At 42.5% G+C, this 20,115-nt stretch overlaps 1 protein-coding gene across 10 annotated transcripts in view; it reads left to right on the top strand.

The window, feature by feature from the left end:
• The first annotated feature begins 3,715 nt into the window (after nucleotides 1-3,715).
• The window catches only part of PAPLN (papilin, proteoglycan like sulfated glycoprotein), a 53,159-nt gene continuing 36,759 nt past the window's right edge, over nucleotides 3,716-20,115 (top strand). For 2 of the 10 annotated variants that reach the window (XM_063331498.1, XM_063331500.1), the window contains exons 1-2: nucleotides 5,751-5,996; nucleotides 17,966-18,028. In XM_063331498.1, the coding sequence (XP_063187568.1) occupies nucleotides 17,972-18,028 (57 nt within the window). In that variant the 5' untranslated portion in view covers nucleotides 5,751-5,996; nucleotides 17,966-17,971. Of the gene's footprint in view, nucleotides 3,810-5,282; nucleotides 5,359-5,750; nucleotides 5,997-6,514; nucleotides 6,713-7,286; nucleotides 7,310-17,965; nucleotides 18,029-20,115 lie in introns of those variants that run through there. The other 8 variants (XM_063331492.1, XM_063331493.1, XM_063331494.1 and 5 more) reach the window with 8 other exon arrangements.

The following is a 20,115-nucleotide window of genomic DNA, read 5'->3' on the forward strand; positions in this document are numbered from 1 at the left end:
GGGTTAAACTTGGGAGAATTTGGGCTGGTTTAAAATCAATTGTATTACATGTAGGTCCTCTGTTTTTTATGTGCAAATCTTTGTGTATCCAAATGTAGTCTTAGCAATGGATTAATGCCTCCACTTGTATTCTGAGGTACAGTGTGTTAGAGCACCTTTCACCACAAAGTTTGCCTGGAATTAGTCACAGCGCTTTGAAGTTGGTTTTGCTTTTTGAACACTGACATTATCAGTACGTGCTGCTTTTCTTCTTCAAATGGCCTAAGGATGAAGAGCTGAAACTTGTGTGTAGCATCATCAGCTTCTTCAGAAAGTTGGCCTGAATAAAAGTCTCGCCTGATTTGGGTGAGAATCAAAATAAATATGAAGTGACAGGTTTACCATTTCGCTCATTTTGGAAAGGGATGAAGAAGAGGTATCTAGTTCTTTGAATACAAAAAGCAAATTTATTTGTAGGCTCTCTTGGAGAGCACAGCACAGGAATTGGCTCAGTTGTCAAGAAGGGACTAAGAGGAGAGGCCAAGTTAGACCAAGTGCCTGTGAGTTGGTCTGTTCTTGGAGCAGATTCACAGCAAAATACTGATGATTGCATTGTTTTTCACTTTTCTGGGCTGCATTATATGGAAGTGTGCAAGAAGGGAGACTGGATAAGAATGAAGCTGATACTTCTATTTCTTTGACATTCACCAAGAATGTGCTTGGGTGAGGGGGAGGGAGTTTAATGATGCACATGAGCATATGAGCTGGGGGATGGGAATCCTGGACAAGTAGCTCGCAATGGACAAGAAATCATGTTGGCAAATCAAAAGTAGAAGCTAGAGGTATCTTGGGATTTGTAAGGAGTATAAGTGAGGAGAAGCACAAATTTGTTGGGGTGTACTCACTTATTGAATAAGCAAAAGTGGGCTGCTTCTGTGCAGCCAGGAAAACATGAGGAAAACCTCCAAAAAGTAGACTGAAAGTCCCCAAAACTTCATGAAAGCACAGCCCTACAGCCCCTGCATGAAAGAGGTGAAAGAGCCCTTATTTCATTACCTATCACTGCTCATGAAACCTGCCTTTGGAAACATCTCCAGATTTTAGAAATACAGTGTCTCCAGAACTTGTGAATGTCAGAAGATGGAGTTTGACCCCCTAGATGAAAAATCATGTGGAAATGTGAATACAGTGTAGAAGGCGAATTTTTCAGAAGTTTGTTTGGTCTAGGTCTGTATGTATCTAGTTCTCTGTAGTGATAGTTTTGCAGTCCTCAAAGCTCTGGCTTAGGTCATCTTGAGTTATGTTCCAATAACCCTATACCCTATATCCCAATACTGGAGTCTATTCTCCACATATCTTATTCCAGTTTCCTCCCTTGTGTTGCTGACTTCAGTGGCTGCACACTGGCAAACCACAGTAAAATTATCTCTGCTAGTAACAGGATCTGTACAAAAGTTGTACAGGGTCAATTCCTCTGCAGCAGTCCTCAGCGCTTGAAAGAGTTCATGGTTAGCCAGGTCCCTGGGGCAGATACATACCAGTGCAAGAGTTACTGCAAGAGCGTAACAGGCTCTAATAGGCAGTTACGTTGCACAGCAGAGCTCATCGGTGCGTAATATGCTTTCTGACTTTCCTCTAGGGACTTTGTGGTGTCTCCAGGACATGAAATTGAGCTTCTTTTCCTGAAGGGTTGGCAAGGGTTCATTCTACGTACTGAGAGGCTGTGATCCAGAGGGCTAAACGACATGCCTATCCTGCGATACTAAGCGAGAGTCTGGTAGGAATGGTGTTATTGGTGCGCTATTCAAGTTTGAATCAAATTTTACTTTTCTGCCTTTTCTTTAAAAAAATAATAAGAAAAAATTCAGTATGTCAAACGATGTGTTCTTTTCAGAGTGAGCTGAAGCCTCCTGTTTTCAGACCCTTGTGCAGCTGATGGAAGGAGTGAAATACTGTAGCGTCTCCAGTAGCGGTGGACTTGGTCTGACATCCCAGAAACCCTTATTTATTTACCTTGTCATTCAGTCATCAACACACTTACCTGGGATGTCAGATTACTCCTCAGTGTTATCCTGTGCTCAGAAGAATTTGAGCATATCACCTGAATAAAACGCCCCAAATAGTAGACTAAAGTATTTGAATGGCTGTCAGTTTCCCTTGATTAGGCTACTGCACTTACCTAAGAAACTGGTATTAGTCTGAAATCCAAGCACGGCAAACATCCAATTTTTAAGCATGTGACCCAACCATAACCATAACATCACAGATCCTTGCTCTTTGGCTTAAAGAGTAAGGGGCTGATCAAGAACACCAGTTTGTAATGTGTCTGTATACCATGGTTTCCTGATCACAACAGTCTCCTGGGAGGTTCAGATCCCCTAAACAAGCTGAACACAGATCCTTTACTTCCTTGGGTGAATGCTCAAGACACCGAGACCATCTTTTCTTCTGGAAGCTTTGTGAGTCTTGTCTGAATTTCCTGGATGCTGTTCAGGGGGAGGGGAGAGGAGGTAGAAGAGTTAGGAGTGAAGTTGCCCTCTGGGAAGAAGGAGAGGTGGGGAGAAGATGTTTTTAGTTTTGTTCTTATTTCTCACTAATTAATTTCTCTGAAGTCAAGTCTGTGTCTTGTAACTGGTGAATAATCTCCCTGTCTTTATCATGACCGACGAACTTTTCCATCATATTTTTTTCCCCTGTTCTCTTGAGGACAAGGAGTGATAGGGCAGCTTGGTGGCCATCTGGTGACCAGCCAAGGTCAACCCACCACAATGCTATAAGTGTTAGACTAGTTAGACTGGAGCTGTGTCCAGTAAAGGATGCAAATCTTTAGACAGTCTTTGAAAACAGCATCTGGCAGTAAGGAATCCAGGTGGTTTGTTTCTATGAGATGTACTTCTGGAGTATAACAACAGAGAAAGAAGTCTTACTACAGACCTCTGGCCACATAACTGTTGAAATCCCCGTATCACAGCTCCTGTATAGATTCCTTCTTGCCAAAAGCACTTCACTGATGGGATTAGAAGGGATATCTTGTTCAGCAGTATCCATTTACTATGTGTTCACCTCAACTGTTTATTCTTGATGATCACATCTGTGACACCCAGGTGCCATTGCCTCCAGGCTAGCCACTGGATAGAGCTAGTGGCAAGAGGCAAATGCCTGTGGTCTTGACTGTACTCACTCCGTAGTGAACTTACCAGGAGATGAGAATGATTTTGCATTGTTGGATTACCTTACTTTCATTAAATGATAGGTGTTGAAAACAATTTCAACATAGGGGTCATGTCCGTTCTCCCAGAGAAAAGGTACACACACAAAACTTTCTGTGGAACTACAGGGCAAAGGTTTACTTCATATTTGCGTTGTCTTTTTCCTGATAAGGACTGGCCTCAAGTTCAAATCCCAAACTAATAGCTTCTGATTTTGTCATGTCTCTACTAGAACCAGGAAGCATAGGCAGATTTTTGTTTCCTTTTGTTAATAAAAGGAGTTTCATCAATGTTTCCTGTTGCTTAGTTGTGGTAAGAGTCTGGTCACTTCTTGTTTTATTTTAGCATCTCAGGAGGTTATCTATTAAGTATTTATGGGGTTAAAAATTAATCCAGATGTGTTTACGCAGTATCTGCTTTAATGCAGTAGGCACAGCTGTTTTTTGGATGTATCCTGGCTAGACTCCAAACCGAGCAGTCACATTTTCCCTGTCTCTGAACTCCCTTGTAGTTCTAACTATCAACAAGAACACAAGAACCACAAGAACATTACTAAGCTTGGTATTTCCAAAAACATTCACTGAGGGTCCTGCTGCTGTGAGAAGAAATTTTAAGAATCAGGTATTGATAAATTTGTATGGAGTTGTGGGTTTTTGCTTACTGTTTTTGAACCTTTAGGATTGGATTTCATGTCTTTTCTTGCCAATGATACAGGCTAAAAGCTTTAAACTGATCTGAAAGTGTGGTTTATTCATATGAGGCCATGGGTTGTGGCTTTGGTTTGTGGGGGATCAAATATCATGCAGCTTAGGATATAACTGTGACAGCTGGCAGGATGGCAGTAGCCAACGGCCAGTTGAGAGTACAGACGGATAAAGAAAAAGCATATGCTGATGTAACTTGTTTCTGATGGAAAAGGAGGGCCCACAGCTTGTCCCAAGGCCAAAATTTGTTTTCTTACGGGAAAATTTGAATCTAAAGGGCCAAGATGGTAATCTCTGTACTCTTAATTAGGTGTTAACAATGTAACAATGTCCAATTGTTGTCTGTCCTGACAAGGGGAACATAGGAAGCCACGCATCAGCACCACCATTAGGCACTCTTCTGGGGTGTGTCATGTCTTTCAGCCTTTGGGGTTCCCCTGCTTCTTGGTGGAGGTGTTGCCTTTTTTTTTTTTGGTGTTCCTGTTAGGGTTTGTCCTTGTCTATTATGTCAGAGTTAGCTTGGACAGGAAAGTACAGGATTGCTTTTGGTTGTGGAAAAGGTGTGACTCTTGTTTGAACTCTGTCCCCTTTGGCATGAGTAAGGGTAGGATTTGAGTACTGTGTACCTTTGTGGCCAGTTGCCGCACAGGGCTTGACCAGGAGGAGTGAAAAGAACTGTAGTCCTAGAATAAAATTGCTTCTGTGTCACATGGCGCATTTATGAGGCTGCTAGAAAGTTCTTTTCAGTTTGGAGCTGTATGTGTCTAGACTTGTCAACAGTTGCCAAGGAAATTATCTCTTTTAATAATTTAAAGCAGTAGCGTGGCCAAGAAGAGAGTAGTGATACCAGTTCTGGGGATTTCATTGCACATCTTGCTGTCTTCCTTGGAAGACTGAGCTCGTGGAGTTACCTGAAGGTAAAAGCTTCAGCTTTCCTTTTGAAAGCAAGGTTCTGTATCTCATGGTTTCAAATGAACCACAGATGAAAAAGGACTCTAACACTGGAAGGCAAACAAAAAGACCAACCCAAACTCAAGACTTTAAAGCTATTCTCATCATCCTGGAGACCTCAATCATAACATTTTTTAAGTAGTGTTGAAATGCTGATAGCTGTTATAATTGCTGGACCAGAATCTATTTTTATAGATCAGTGATATTTGTATTTCAATATTTACTTGTTTTATACTAAGCAGAGGGCAAAATCAGTAGGGGGCGAATTACCTGTTTTCGAGATAAAACAGCAGCAACACGTAAGTTGTTATGCAATGATTTCTCTAGTATTCACATGATTAACGGCACAAGTTTTTCCTTGTAATGCGTCCAGCTAGATTCCTTTTCCCTTAACAGTTTTTCTGTTGCTGAATTGTTCCTTCATGGCATTTTTCAGAGGTATCTGAATTGCATGGCATTTGTTAGAGGAGAAGAATAGAGAAACCTGAGCTGCCATTGTCTTTGGTTAAATTCAGGTCTGTATCCAAAGCTCTGGTATATTCCGATCTTAGGGACCTGCTGAACTCTGCCCAGAGCCAGATCTAGCTGCAAATTGTATTTAAGTTCAAACTTCCTTTGGTCAAAAGCGTATCTGTGAACTGTGACTCAGGTTTTAGTTTTAAAGTAAATGTTAAGTCAAATAATTTATTTTTAGAGTTAGGAACTTACTGAAAATGAATACCGAAGGGATATGTGGATAACTGTCTCTCTTTTGATATGCTGCCTACAGCTAAAATAAAACTAGTTACAGAGGGCCCCACCCCTGCAATAACTTAAGGCACAGTTTAGAGATAACGTGTGTGCTCACACTCGGGTACAGGAGCTAGAAACAATTCCAAAACGTGCGTGTGTGCATGCTCACAACTCTCGCTCTCCCAAGAAAAAGCGAAACCTCTTGTGAAGAAACTAGGGGCTGAAGGGGTTAAATGAAATACAACTCTCCTTTTCCTGTGCAGCAAGGATTAGTAACCAAACAGAAGCTGGAGAGAAGAGCGCTTAAGAGCCACTGTTTGAACCAGGATAGGAAAGTGGGGTTTGGAACTTGGCTGAAGAGTGGTGTGTGGTGCAAGTGTCTCCAACTTTTGCACTCACCTTTCACAGGTATACCGAGAAGGTAAGAGTTGACTTCGTGCTCTGGGCTGTCTCCTGATCTCTCTACCTGGACATGTATTTTCTATTAGTCTTTTCAATGCTGTTTGTGCTTTTTAAGCTATTTTTTATTTCCCACCATTTTTTGTCCTTCAGTTAAGGGTGCAGGGGAGAGGAGAGACCAGAGTCCTTATGACTGCAGAATTTTATTTCCTAGAAGGGAGGGAAGAAGACACTACGTGTATTTGGTGAACATCACCCTCTTACTCACAGTTAATTACACTGAGACTTAATGTAATCAAAACTGCTGTTCCTGATACTGTGGGTGGGAGGAGCAGCGGGGTGGAAGGGGAAGGTATAATATTGATAGGATGCTGGACAAACATAGCAGAGATGTTGACTGGAGAAACATAATTTTTGCTGGTAGGAATAAAAGCCTGGCCAGGTGCGAAGACTCTTGTACCCCCTCACGGTGCCCCCTGGAGCGCTCAGCTGCATCTGTTCATGTGGTAGCAGGTGCCGAGGGGAGGGAGTGTCTCCTAATCAGTCTTGCATTGCTCTCAGCTGTGTGAGACAGGATCCATTTGGGAGGCTCTTCCCAGCCAAATGATGCTGTCAGAGTCAACGGACCTGTTTGTGAAAGGGGAGGTTTGCAGGACCTGATCTCTCATCCCTGAGGAAATCTGGCGGGTGAGGCAGGCCGAGGCGGCAGCTCCAGGGACCTGTCCTGGCACGGAAGTGGTAATGGGCACATGTAGCAGTGTGGCAGAGCTGCGGATTTGTCTGATGCCCTGGTGTTCCTTGTGGGTGGTTGGGTGGAGATAGAGGAGCAGTTGATTTAAAAACTTGAGTTTCAAAGCTTTGATGAAGGTAGTGTCAGTCTTGCATGGAGTTCATGGGACTAGGAATAACTGGTGTTAGTAAAGGAGCGTAGGGAGATGGTACGTTTCTTTATGTCTGTCTTTAGAGACCCTAAAGAAGGTTGGAAATACTTATGCTTATTGCTTTTGGAAGTGTCTACACAGCACTTGGGGTTTGTTTTATCCATTCTACATTGCACTTATGAGGGCCCTTCAACAGCTTCTCTGTAAGCTGACTTGCCACTTCAGTGTTTCTCTCCTGGCTTCTTAGAGGTGTGCCGTCCCCTGTAATGGCAGAGCATTTCTCAGTCTCTGTACACAGACCTGCCATGAAAAACCACTTTCTGAGATGCAGCACGTTGGTGGGCCAGCGTGCTACGCAGCCACGTGTGTGTTGGACAGGCTCATTGCGGACTTTCAGGACAAATACTTTGCTGTTACAGGGAGCAAAGGGAGGTGTTTGTGATGTGCAACAAAGGTAGGTAGGACCACGTATTTTTGGCATGGCATTACCTTAAACTAATACTCGTTCATGTTAGTAAATGGCAAGATTAACAAAATGCAAACAAATAAGACGTAGAGCAAATTTGCTATCTCTGGACGTTTTGCTTTTAGCATATTTTCCTGTCCAGTGTGAGATAATTGAGACTTCTTTTTCAAGCACATTTTCAGGTTCTCGCACACTGTGGACCATTCTGACACCTCAGAGGTGTTTGTTTTTAAAATATTTTGCTTCTTGAGTGTAAATGCTCGCTGGCTTCACAGAAATGCTGGGGTTGGGGTAGTTACTCTGTAGCATTTGCATATTCCAAATCTGTTTACTAGTAAACGGTCTACTCCATAGCATTTTCCAAAAAGTGTGTGACAAATGACTTGAGGTGATTTTCAAGAAAGGGTGTAGCTTTTTGTTTGCTGGTCTCTCTCTGTATATGTATATAAAATAGTGTTAAGTATAAAACAAATTAAATTGTCTTAATTTTAAGGGGAAAGTAGCTGTTGTTATGGTACTACAATGCTATAGAGAAATTAGAGAATGGATGATCTCAAACGTTCAATAAGTGCAGTACTTTTTGATGCAGATTCTGTAACTCCGGTTTTGGGTTTGGCTCTCTCTCTGATCCCACTACTTACCAGCTTGGGTAAAAGAGACTGCTGGTAGAGCTCATCTAATCTAGTTGCTTAAGGGATTACTTGTCTCACAAATTAGGCATCAAGATTCAGTTAGAATCTGTGCAAATGGCCGTGCCCTGACTTGCTGTTTAGGAAATGGGAAAGGAGTTATGTTGTTGCAGCTGGTTTTCCTGGTGGTCCTTGACTTTGAGTTAGAGCAAATCTTATTCTAAAGGAACACAGATGTTCTGTTAAAATGGTGAACCTGGTAAAAAAAAAAACCAACTCCGATCTTGACTGAGGGTCCCTTCTTCTGAATGCAGTGTAAATAAGGCAAAATACTGTTCTGTGCCTCAGAGCAGGTAGGGCTTAGGCTGCCAGAAGGCTTTCTCTTTGTTTAGATGAGGGCTTTAAATGTTAATAAAATGTTAAACATATGCATGTACCTTGCAACTCATCAATACACAGCAAACAAACAGCTTTCTTGTAAGAGGATGAGAGCTGCTGTTTTGTATAACAAAGGCACCTAGAATACATAGGGGACAATTGCGATCATCCTCTTGATTCGTGTTATAGGCTCATCATTAGCTGAGTGAAGGGGCAGATGTTCTAGTGGCATATTGACGCTCAGTGAACTACAGAGGAAATAAGTTGCTTTGCTCTTAGGTCTGTGGGAAGGATTATACAAAACTGATGATAAACCCCTCAGTATACCTAGCATAGCTGCTGAGCCTAGACAGTGATGGATGGTTGCTCTGATCCAGTACAGTCATTTGCAGTTATGCCCATGGTATGATGGACCTGTCAAAAGAATTTATTTCACTGGAAATAATACTCTGCTGGATACAGTGTCACTCTCTCATTTTTTAACACTCTTGGATCTGAAATGTGATTTGTTGTGGTCCACTCTTGTCTTGGATGATTAATAATAATGGTTACTAGATGTTTGAGAATGGACTTTAATATAAAAGGATTTGAGTGGGTACCTACTCATATGCATAGCCTATGTACAAACCGCTTCTTTATGCTTTCTCACACAGTAACAAGCTCGCCTTCTTGACACGCAGTCATGATGTACAGAAAACAAGTACCATCCACAGTTTGTTTATGTCTCTGCCTAGCCCTTAGAGCAGTAATTGGAGGCTCTGGTTTGGGCATCTGTGGGAGAAACCAGCTTCAGAGCAAAGAACCAATTTATTTTTAGATCACACTGTTGTCGTTTTGCTGTGATCACACAGTCGAGCATGTGCTTCCTTTGAGATCTCTCCAGGCACTGCAGTGTGATCGCACCCTCCTAAGATCATTTTTTATGAAGTTAATTTTTAGTGACAGATGAAAGATGCTAGGGCCGGTATCCTTAGAGACTGTAGCCCTAATTCCACTAGCACGTGTTCTGCCTCCTAAGTTTGTTAGTCAGAATTTCTGGATTTTTTTTTTTTCCTTTTGATTTCTTTTAGTTCTCCTCATGTTAGTCATCTTTCCCTTGCAGAGTAGTGTGAGTAAGCCCACTGGCTTCTCAGGGGGAACTCCTGCTTCGTACCACTGAAGTTATGTCTGCATCGCAGTCAGTAAGGGTGATTCCTTAGGGAAGAGATGTACCCATACAATGTGGCATGCTTGGCATGTTTATAGATATATATATAGTTAAAACTGAGTAAGCTTTAAAAAAAAAACCCAAAAGCTATCTTAGGCTCCAGAAACAATGTAGAGGCAGCGGCAGTCAAAACCCACATGAGGTTCAGGGTAAATACTGTCATGTTTTCCTGTCTACGTTATTAGTCCTCAAGCAAATTTATTTAAAGGTAACACAGGTGCTCCCTATGTGTACTACAAGCATAGGGTTGGATGTAGCGCTAACACCTGCTCAGCGAGCAGATGTAGATCTTGCAAACAGAGGGAGAAAACAATTTGCATTGTTTTAAAATTTCCTTTTGAGATAACACTCATTTTTATTTTTTAACCCCTTGCACAGTGCAGAAGATCGCCATCTTTATATTCAGGATGGAATGAAGTTAAAATTAGAAGTAAGTTTCCAGCATCGAAATCCTTTGCTTTCCTAAAGAAGTCTCCAAAATTTGAATTGGAAGAGATTAGTCTCAGCAGGCTAACATGTTTGTAAACAGCAGCAGTGCTCAGTGATGGGTAATATTCCAGATGAGGCTAAATAACTCACATAAATGAAGCTTGAGCTGTGACAGGACAGTAGTAAATGTGAAAGGTTGTTAGCTATTCCTCTTCAATTATTTTAGTGTTTGGGATATATCCTTGTCATGTATTTTTTGTAGGCAGGGTGTAGCTTCTCGTTGCAATGTTAACTGTCTAAATTAGTCTGTGTGCACTTGTCGTTATCCCTATGTGCTCCCAGATTTAATTAACAGCTAAGCACAGTGAGACTACCAAAATAGAAGGCAGAATCCTATCTTTACTCCTTATAATAAATCTCTGGCTGCAAACCTAATAGTGGAAGGCTGGTTGCAGAAAATTGAATCTCAGCTGATATTAATAGGTAGGCAGAAAGTTGTCCTCATGAAATACTCTCTCAGCTCCTGTAAAGGGATGGCGTAGTGACCACATTTACTTGGAAGATGTTGCTTCACTGACCTAAACCTTAGATACTTCATTGTGGATTTTGGAGAGTGGGAAAGAAGCAGATCTGCCTCTTCTCCTACCCACTGATAGCGTATGGCGTGAGGCCTGACTAGAACTTCTGTGTGTTTCGCAGTCAAATCTTGCTCTTGCACTTGATGATTTTTCACCTACAGTTTTGTGTGATTTCGGTGTTCAGATTAAAACTCTATAACAAAGGCTGGCACAGCTTTCCCAGGTGTGGCTGAACTTGGCATTGCTGTAGAAGTCCTCTGTAAAAGCATTGTCAGTCTGATTCAGCCACAGTAAGCGATGGCCTGGTGCAGATTTATGTGCCTATTATAAATCAGGCTGAAGGCTGAGATGAAAGCCTACTGACAGAGCAGTCTAGAAGATGCTTATATGTTACCACTGCTCAGTTCTCCAGCCAGCTGGTGCTTTGCTGCTGTGCTCATTAGTAAGTTTTTGTAACTTATTTTTCATTTAACAAGGTGATTTTTAAAGTTTTTAAAATTTATCTTTCATAATATGCATAATATGGCTGAAAGTATATCTCATCAGGATTACTTTTTTGATGAGGCTTCTTCAACTCCCAGCATGTATTTAGAGTGAATTAATAAATCTGGATACCAATGGGAAAGATACCTTCGTAAAACTTCTACTCAGACAACTTGTGTCTTGTTTTCCTTTAGTCTCTCTTCTTTCCCACTAAGCCCTTTCAACCAGTCTCGTACTTAAACACGTTTATAAACATTTATCCCTTGCTTTGTATATAAATAGCTCTTTAGGAATGCTTCTCATTCCGTGGTCAAGGCAAAGGAAATTCAGCATCCTCCTGCTTTAACAGACACATGCACCTTAATTGTCACATCCCGAAGGACATTAGGCCCAGGATTTTCTTTGGCAAAATGTCAAGCAAAAGATGGTTTACTGTAGCCAGGGAAGAAAACAGGCATATTAAGAAGTATCTTGAACGTGATATCTTCTGTCTAAAGGGGTGGTTGGTTTCTTGTTCCTCTGGGCTGTGTGATGTGATCTTCATGCTCTCCCAACTTGGCTCCCAGCCTAAGTAAAATAAGGTTTTTCCCTACCCTCAATCCCTGCTCAATGGAGCCACTTTCTCTCCTCGCCTTCATCTCATTGTTTTGCTGTATGTGTATATTTTCCCTTTTTAACTCTTCCACCCAGAAATTAAAAGGTGCTTCTCAGTAGACAAGGCAAACAAAAGCAAGCTGGAACCAAGATATGATGGATGTTTTGAGAGCAAAGCAAAAAATCTTAATGTCTTTAGAAAATGTAATGAGTCTGAAAGCTAAAAGACTGCTCTGAGTCAATGGCTAACAAAATTTATGCCAGTGGATAATTGGGCAACCTATCATCATTTTTTGTGACTTCTCGCCTCCTTCAACCAAACTTCTAAAAATATAACAACTGAGTGAGATATGATATGTTAAAGGCGGGTGTTAAAGGCGGGGGGAGTTGGGTGTGGAGGAAAGGGAAGGAAATTCTGAAAAGGTGCGAGTAGCAGGATCACAGTGACAGCTTCTGGTTTAGTGCTCGATGTGCTAAACTTTACAATAAGCAATTTCTGTCTATATTGCAACAGGCAAATATTTATTGCTGGGGTGGCCCACCTATGGCTCACAAGCCATGCAAAGGCAGCTTCTGTGTCAGGGCTACCTCAGATGGGAATAATAGGTCTACATTGGGTAATTCAAATCCCCAGCCAGGAGACGAAATGAGCTGTAAGGACCTGCTGAAGCTAGTATTGCTGGGTGGCTTTGACGCTTACCTGCATGCCCAGCTAAATCTTGTCTGGCAATAGAGAAGTGGGAATCCTGAAGGGGTCTTTTTATCTTCTGCCTATGAACCACTCCCAAAACAGTCCCTGGCCCACCTATGTTGTATGTGTCTTTGGCCAAAGAATGATTTAGAAACACGTTTCACAGGCAAAAGAAGACTGGTCTGTCTTATGTGCTAAACAGAGAAGAAACGCATAGCACTGGTTGTCTAATTATTGTCAAAAAGAATAGAGAAAAACCCAGACTGATAAATCTGTGAGCAATGGAACTCATGAAACCTGTTTTATTTTGACTTTGTGATCTGATTCTGTAGTGTCTAAACAGCTTAAGCTCTTGTTTAAGCAAAGCTGAATTATTTGTAACATCTCTTTCAAGTTTGGATTCCCTTCTATTGAAAAAAAAAAAAGTCATCATCTCTCTGAGTTAGAAGTCCAGTACATCTCTTCATCCCGGACCAGTGTCTTTTCCCTCAAACAAAAGTTAAGTTTATGGTTTTGAAACCCTGAAATTAGGCAGCTGATTCAAAGTTATGTTTACATATATATACAGGCAATGTAGGTCTTGTTTCCCTAGGAACATGGATTTTGAGAGGTTTTTCGGAAAAGAGGCCAAGTTTAAGTAAACAATCTTGAACTTTGTTTATGTGTTGGAAGGCAGGATTTGCACACATAAAGTAAATATAGGAGTCATTAAAACTATCCTTGATTCTGAAACATACTCCTGGTCTTAATGAAGATTTGACTGATCTTGCTAAGCCTGCCTGGCCCTGGATAAGAGTTTGTAACTAAATAAAATATTTTTACAGCAGTTCACTGCTGGCTCCACTATAGAGAAATCTCCAAGGCTGCCCATCTGTCTTTTCTAGACCTTCTATTTGCTAAGGCAAAAGCTTCTTTCCTGAGTGTGTTCAGTGTTAAGCCCTGAAATAAGGGCGCTTATCACAGTTTCCAGTTGTGCTGGAGTTTTTGTGTTCTGTCCAGTTATGAAATTCCAGGGGGCCTTTATGGCCCTCTAACTCTCCTGTCCACAGTGCCAGGGAGAAACAGGTGCTGTGGAGGAAGATCAGAAAGGGCACCAGAACATCCTTTCAGAAGTTTCTGAAATTCCACAAAATATGATTTGATCCATACTGTTTTGGAATAGAAATAAGGGTCCTGAGATGCTAAAAACAGATTCAAGTTTGAACTTCTCCAGTGTTCAGAGGAGCTTGGGTCAGTATCTCTTAGAGAAAACAGCTCTATAGTTCACATGTGGGCTGACTCTTTTTGACCAAACTTAAAGATGGCTGGAACCAGTCACTACTTCAACCCTTTTATTCTTCTAACCCGAGCAGTTAATGCCAGATGTGGTTGGCTAGACAACTTGAATCTCTTCTGGTGTATGGAATGGAGGTTTCAGCTGGGCGCACCTCTAGTTCTGGTTGAAGATTCTGGTTGTTCCTTATTTACTGCGAACTGATTCTCATAATCCCTCTTGCTGAGATAACTTCATATTTTAACACTATGGCAGGAATTCCTCCATGTGAGCTTTCCAGCAGCTGTTCCATATCTTGAGCATAAAGTCACCATTTCCCCTCAGGCCCTGCTGCTGTTTCTGGGTGGAGGGGGGTGGAGATGCTGTTCTAGCACAAAGTGGGAAAAGGGAGCTGGGAGGGTTGAAGAGAATTGAAGAAGGGCAGGAGGCACAGGGAGAAGCAGCTGCTGCTGTTACAAGTGAAAGCACTGCAAAACACTGTCCTTTTCATTCCTTCCCCCGCATGCCCAGCCTTCAGTGAGAAAGAATGGCAAACAAGCAGAATAAACATATGCTGCTCTATCCCAGGTCCTACAAGGACTGACAGAGCCGTTAAATCCGGAAACAGAACTTGAACCTTTTTTGAAGGTTTCAGACAGATTCCCCAGTCCCATCTGTGTTGTTTGTGGTTGAAAGTAAGGCAAAAGAGATCAATGCTGAATACTACCTCTGAGGAAGCTTTTAAAATAAGAAATTGTTTGAAGGTCTGAGAATCAGACACATGATTTTTTTTTGCAGTGGGGGACTTAATAGGTTACAGAAGGTGCGGTTTTTCCTTCTGACTATCCTTCCTGGAATCTGTTGACTAGTTTAATAGGGCTGGTGGTCTAAAATGGTCTAAACTTTTTAATGCTAAATTTGGGACATATGACAGCAATTCCCATGAAAGCGCAATGGCACAAAAATACACCCAAACACCAGAGCTGTAACCTCTTGCTGCTTTATAGAATCATGGGTTGGGTGGGACCTTAAAGATCATCTAGTTCCAACCCCCCTGCCATGGGCAGAGACACCTCCCACTAGGTTGCTCAAAGCTCCATCCAGCCTGGCCTCGAACAATTCCAGGGATGGGGCATCCACAGCTTCTCTGGGCAACCTGTGCCAGTCTTTCACCACCCTGACAGTAAAGAATTTCTTCCTAATATCTAACCTAAATCTCCCCTCTTTCAATTTAAAACCATTACCCCTCATCCTATCACTCCACTCCCTGGTAAAGACTCCCTCCCCACCTTTCCTGTAGGCCCCCTTTAGGTGCTGGAAGGCTGCTACAAGGTCTCCCCGGAGCCTTCTCTTCTCCAGGCTGAACAACCCCAACCCTCTCAGCCTGTCCTCATAGCAGAGGTTCTCCAGCCCTCTGAGCATCTTTGTGGCCCTCCTCTGGACTCACTCCAACAGGTCCATGTCCTACTTATGTTGGGGGCTCCAGAGCTGCATGCAGTTTTCCAGGTGGGGTCTCATGAGAGTGGAGCAGAGGGGCAGAATCACCTCCCTTGACCTGCTGCCCATAGTTCTTTTGATGCGGCCCAGGATGTGGTTAGTTTTCTGGGCTGCAAGGGCACATTGCCAGCTCATGTTGAGCTTCTCATCCACCAACACCCCTAAACCCCTCTCCTCAGGGCCGCTCTCAATCCATTCTCCATCCAGCCAGTATCTGTACTTGGGATTTCCCCAACCCACATGCAGGACCTTTCACTTGGCCTGGTTGAACTTTCATGAGGTTTGCATGGGCCCAACTCTCAAGCCTGTGCAGGCCCCTCTGGATGGCATCCCTTCCCCCCAGCCTGCTGATTGCTCCACACAGCTTGGTGTCGTCGGCAAACTTGCTGAAGGTGCCCTCAATCCCACTGTCCATGTCACCGACAAAGATGTTAAACAGCACCAGTCCCAGTACTGACCCCTGAGGAACACCACTCATCGCTGGTTTCCACTTGGACATCAAGTCATTGACCGCAAGTCTTTGAGTGCGCCCATCCAGCCAATTCGTTACCCACCAAGTGGTCCATCCATCAAATCCAATTATCTCAAATTTAGAGACAAGGATTTCATGCAGGATGTCATCCCCCTTCGATGCAGGGGATTGTCCCAAATGTTGGTTGCTGTCTCTAGTTGTGTCCTCACAGAATCTTTTTATCCTATCTGGCTAAAAACCTGCAAGATGCTAACTACTTGGAGAGTGGGAGAACTGCTAGCCCTGGTGACCTGCTTCTCTAGCCTCTTCTCTGGGAGCCTCATGTGGTTTGGGCCCAGTTCCCCACCTGCCTCTTGGCTCGGAGGCCAGAAGGAGCTGAGTGGGCAGTCCATTAGCAGCAGAACAAGGCTGCTGGAGCAGGGGATATGATGTCCACAGCCATCTCTGTGAACCTGAGAGGTGCCTGGAATGGAAGATGTGAGAGAGGAATGCTGAGGAAGAGATATTTTTTCTCTCTGGGCAGTAGAAGGAGAAGCTGATCGATCTCAAAGATTTATCTCTGTTTGACGCCAATACCATTCAAGGAAGATGCTGCGCTCTCAGTGCTATTTGCTAGTCATGTGAGGACGTTATAAGCTGCTTCAGGAAAGCTTTGCTGTGTGTGTGCATGGAACTTGTAGCAAAAGGTTCTCTCCTGGCTGTCCTTCCCCTTTGAAAGGATTTGGCAGTTGGATAGGGCTGTGATACAGATCTAGTCTATGTTTTGCCTGTTTGTCTCTTCAGCATAGAGAATGTACTTGACCTCTTGTGGAGGGCATCTCCAGGTTGTTTTTTCCTTGACTTGAACAGGAAGAGAAGTAGTAGTATGTGTGATAGAGGGTACACAGTCTTCTCTCAGTTTCTTAAGAAGGACTAATCCAAAATGAATGAAAGCTATTAATATAAAAAGCTCCTATAGCTTAATTTTCTTATGAATCATACGATTGGCACTCAGTTTATAGGGACAGAAGCTTATAAGTGCTTGTTTTCCCAATTACATTTTCTCGGTTCATTAGTATTTTGCATGTAGAATTTGTTGCAACTGGATTTTCAGCACTTAGTAGTTTTTGCATCCGAAAGGAAAAAACATAAAAGAACAAGCTTTTTATCCCCAGCATTGTGAATGTTGGGAGTTTCAAAATCCATGGTATATATGGACTTAGAGAGCTGTAACAAGCTGTGATTCACTGAGGCCTAGCACTGAGAAAAGTGGTTGCCCATCATAAAGCAACCTGAAGTATACAAATGCTAGATCAAGTAGGTTTCATTTTGGGTATGTTTTGTTTCTGATTTGACATTCTCATGCAACAATGATTTTATATCAATATTATCATTGTTAATGGTGATATGCATTCTATATTGTATCTGGATTCAATAGGCCAGGCTAAAGGAGCTATATATGAAATTTTAGTATTAAAACAGATGTTGTTACAATGACTGAGATAAACATTTCTTCCTTGATGCTTTTATGTGCTGTAAAAGGAAGATTTCTCCATCTTTCCTTTTTCCTTTACTTTCCCAAGTTAAAAAGAGGCTTAACCCAGATAAAACTATGCTAGGAATATCTAGTCCACCTCTTCTTTCTGGACTCAATCAACTGGTCGTGAGGTCATGAGAAAATGATCATGAGACACAGGCAGTCTCTGGTGGCTGAAGTGTCCATGGTCACAGCTGTAAACATTGGTGAGTGGTGGTTGGTGTGGGCTTGGTTGTTGCAACTCAAAAGAGGAATGATAAAGTAGCAACAGGCAAGGCACCAGTGAAGTATTGTGGTCCCAAATGTGCATAATGCCCTGATTTTTAGGACCTGTTGTATCCTGTTGTACGCTGCCATACCACTCTGTGTGGCCTGATCTCCGTTCTAGCTCTGCAGAAAGGATATAACTACTGATGGCTGAATCTAGCTATAGCTGTCCATGATGAACTGTAGGATTTTAAACAAACAAGATCACACAAAGACAGACATGAGTCTTCCCTGAGCCTCACAGGATGAATATAGGGTACAGAAATGTTAACTGTGGAATTTCTTACCTTGGGTTGGTTGAAGTCATTGCAATCTTCAAGTATTTTATCATGTGCATATGTAAAGGGGTGGGAGGGCAGACATGCAACAGCATGCATCTTCCACTGTGCCCGGGGATGGTGTTGTCATAATACCAGAGGAAAGTTCAGGGAAATATTTGCACTCAGTAATTACCTTCTGGCTTTCTGTGCAGGGTAATTTCAGTCTTTGCAGTTGCCTTCATCTATCCAGCGAGTGTAGTAAAACTGATTTTCTTCTCTCACCTTGATTTTAGTTTCCCCTCCATTTTTACTGTATGGTATCTTGGCTTTTCTGCCGTACAAGCAGCAAAGAAGCAAGCAGTTCAGATCAATAGCCTTTCTGTTCCCACAGGCAGAGATGAAGAACTTGTTCCTTCTGCTCCTGCTGGTAATGATGCCACCTTCTGCATTTTCAGTAAGTAAAAGCTCTTCTGAACACTGTTACGAGGAATGAATGATACTTTTGTTAAGGGCTGTCAACATTTGTAACTCAAGTATTTTGCAGAAAGTATTCCTGAAAGAGCTAATGGGTTCAAGTCATCAGGCCTACTGTGGTACATGTTACGAGAAATTTAACACGGCAATTAAATAACAAAATTCTGGTAGTGCCTTTGGCTATAGGGGTTGTTATCTGCAAAGCCGTAATTGCTGTCTCCTGCTTCAAAGTTACAGAGAGTTCTCACTTGAAGTAAAAAGAATGAATCTTTGGTTAGCCACTTCTCTTTTCTTTGGTCGTAGTGGTCTAAGCCGTATGGTTTAGCTTTACTGGGGGAAGTAATCTTTCTGTTAAGCCAATTTGATATTGTCAGAAAAAGAGCACAGCTATTAGGAACTGGGACTCCTCTTCCTTTCTGAGAGAGAAGTAGGATCTTTCTGAAGTAAATGCACCTTGAGAACAGTTTCTCTGAGTTCAACTTCAGCTATATTAATAAGTTGGACATCTGAGGTAAAAGGTGACCTGCTGAGTAGAGTGGAAGTGCTAGCGAAGGAAGACGTGATATGTTCGTTAGGTGTAAAGGAGCAGAGAGGAGGAAAACAAAGAGGTAATTATCACCTGGAGTAAGTGTTTTGTGGGAGTCGTGCGGAATTATAAATATGCCATTAAAATTAATGAGCCCATAACTTTTAATCTCTAGTACGATTATGAATTTCTGTTCCCAGATTCAGCATTTGCAGGTCCTTTCTAGGCTTTCTTTGAAGATCAGGGATGAGAGGCCAGAAATCAAGCAGTTTGTTAGTCATCATAGATTTCCTATTTTACAGCTGGAGATATGCTTAAATGAGATCTTGACATCTCACATCTAATAGAAGATGGTGCTGGACATTAAAAGAACCAGAACCAGAATATACTATATTCAGTTCATCTGTTCACCTGTCGATCTCCAACCTGGTGATTTTTTGGAAGGGAAATGACTGAAACACCCTCCAACTGTGAAGGGTGACATTTCTCCGTAGCATTAGACTCTGTCCCCTGCATGCTATCAGTAGCTCCTCTTGAAGCCGTGCTGGATGAAGGGAGAAGGTTTTGCTTGGCCACCACTGAATTTTAGTTTTCCTGACATGCTGTATCTGTCCAAGCCATGAGGAAGCAGGAAGATCCAGCAGCACTCGAGGCACCCTGCTGCAGTAATTCTCCATATTTTTTTTCTGGGAGGGAAGAGAGAAATGGTGTTGGTTTCTTATGGGCCGTTCCTTACCAGATGCTAATGCAAGTAGGCTGAACCATGGAAAGAGACAGTCAGCCTGTGGGAGCTGGACCTGGCGGGACTGATTTGATTGTAGCGATAGCAATTTAAGTTTGTGCTAGATCAGGCTATGCACCAAAAGAGTAGTGGAACTCCCACAGGTGGGACAGCTCTGGAAAAGCAGTGCCTGCATGCCTCTGCTTCACTGCTGCAGAAGAGGAGTGGTAGCCCTGCTACCATACCATAAGTGCAACTTCTGTACTTACGTGGTGGGAGAAAGGAAGGGAAGGAGAGGGTGAGGCTGAAAACTGAGGCAGGGAACATGGCATAGTGGAAAATTAAGTTGGAGAATTGCTTGCTGTTCTACACCATTCCCCACTCCTTTAAGGCTTCATCTGAGATGGCAGGCTTATTGAAAAGTAACTTGAAGCCGTGTCATGTAGCATTGAAATGGTCCCTTCCCTAAGCTGTTCTTTTGTAATTCCCAGTGGTAGAGGTATAAGAGATTGTCAGGTGGTATGGTGCATTTCCCCACACTGAAGGAGAAACACTTCCTTTAATGTATAGTTGCAAATATCTAAGAAATTGAGTTTAAATATTAGATCCAGAGCAGCTGGAATGTTTCTATTTTGGTATCAAATGAGCTGCAATGGGTAGAAAGGTGGGTCACCTCCAGCTACACAGTGAATAATGTACACCCCAGGAAGAAGAAGGTGGTGGTGGGAGAACTAAAAGCAGCAGAAAAGGCACAGACTAGCATGTGTGGATTTTATTCCAGTATTCCAGAATGAACTGCGTACTTCTGAGATCCATCCTG

Source organism: Chroicocephalus ridibundus, chromosome 4, assembly GCF_963924245.1.
Source record: "Chroicocephalus ridibundus chromosome 4, bChrRid1.1, whole genome shotgun sequence".
In the NCBI taxonomy this organism is placed as follows: Eukaryota; Metazoa; Chordata; class Aves; order Charadriiformes; family Laridae; genus Chroicocephalus; species Chroicocephalus ridibundus.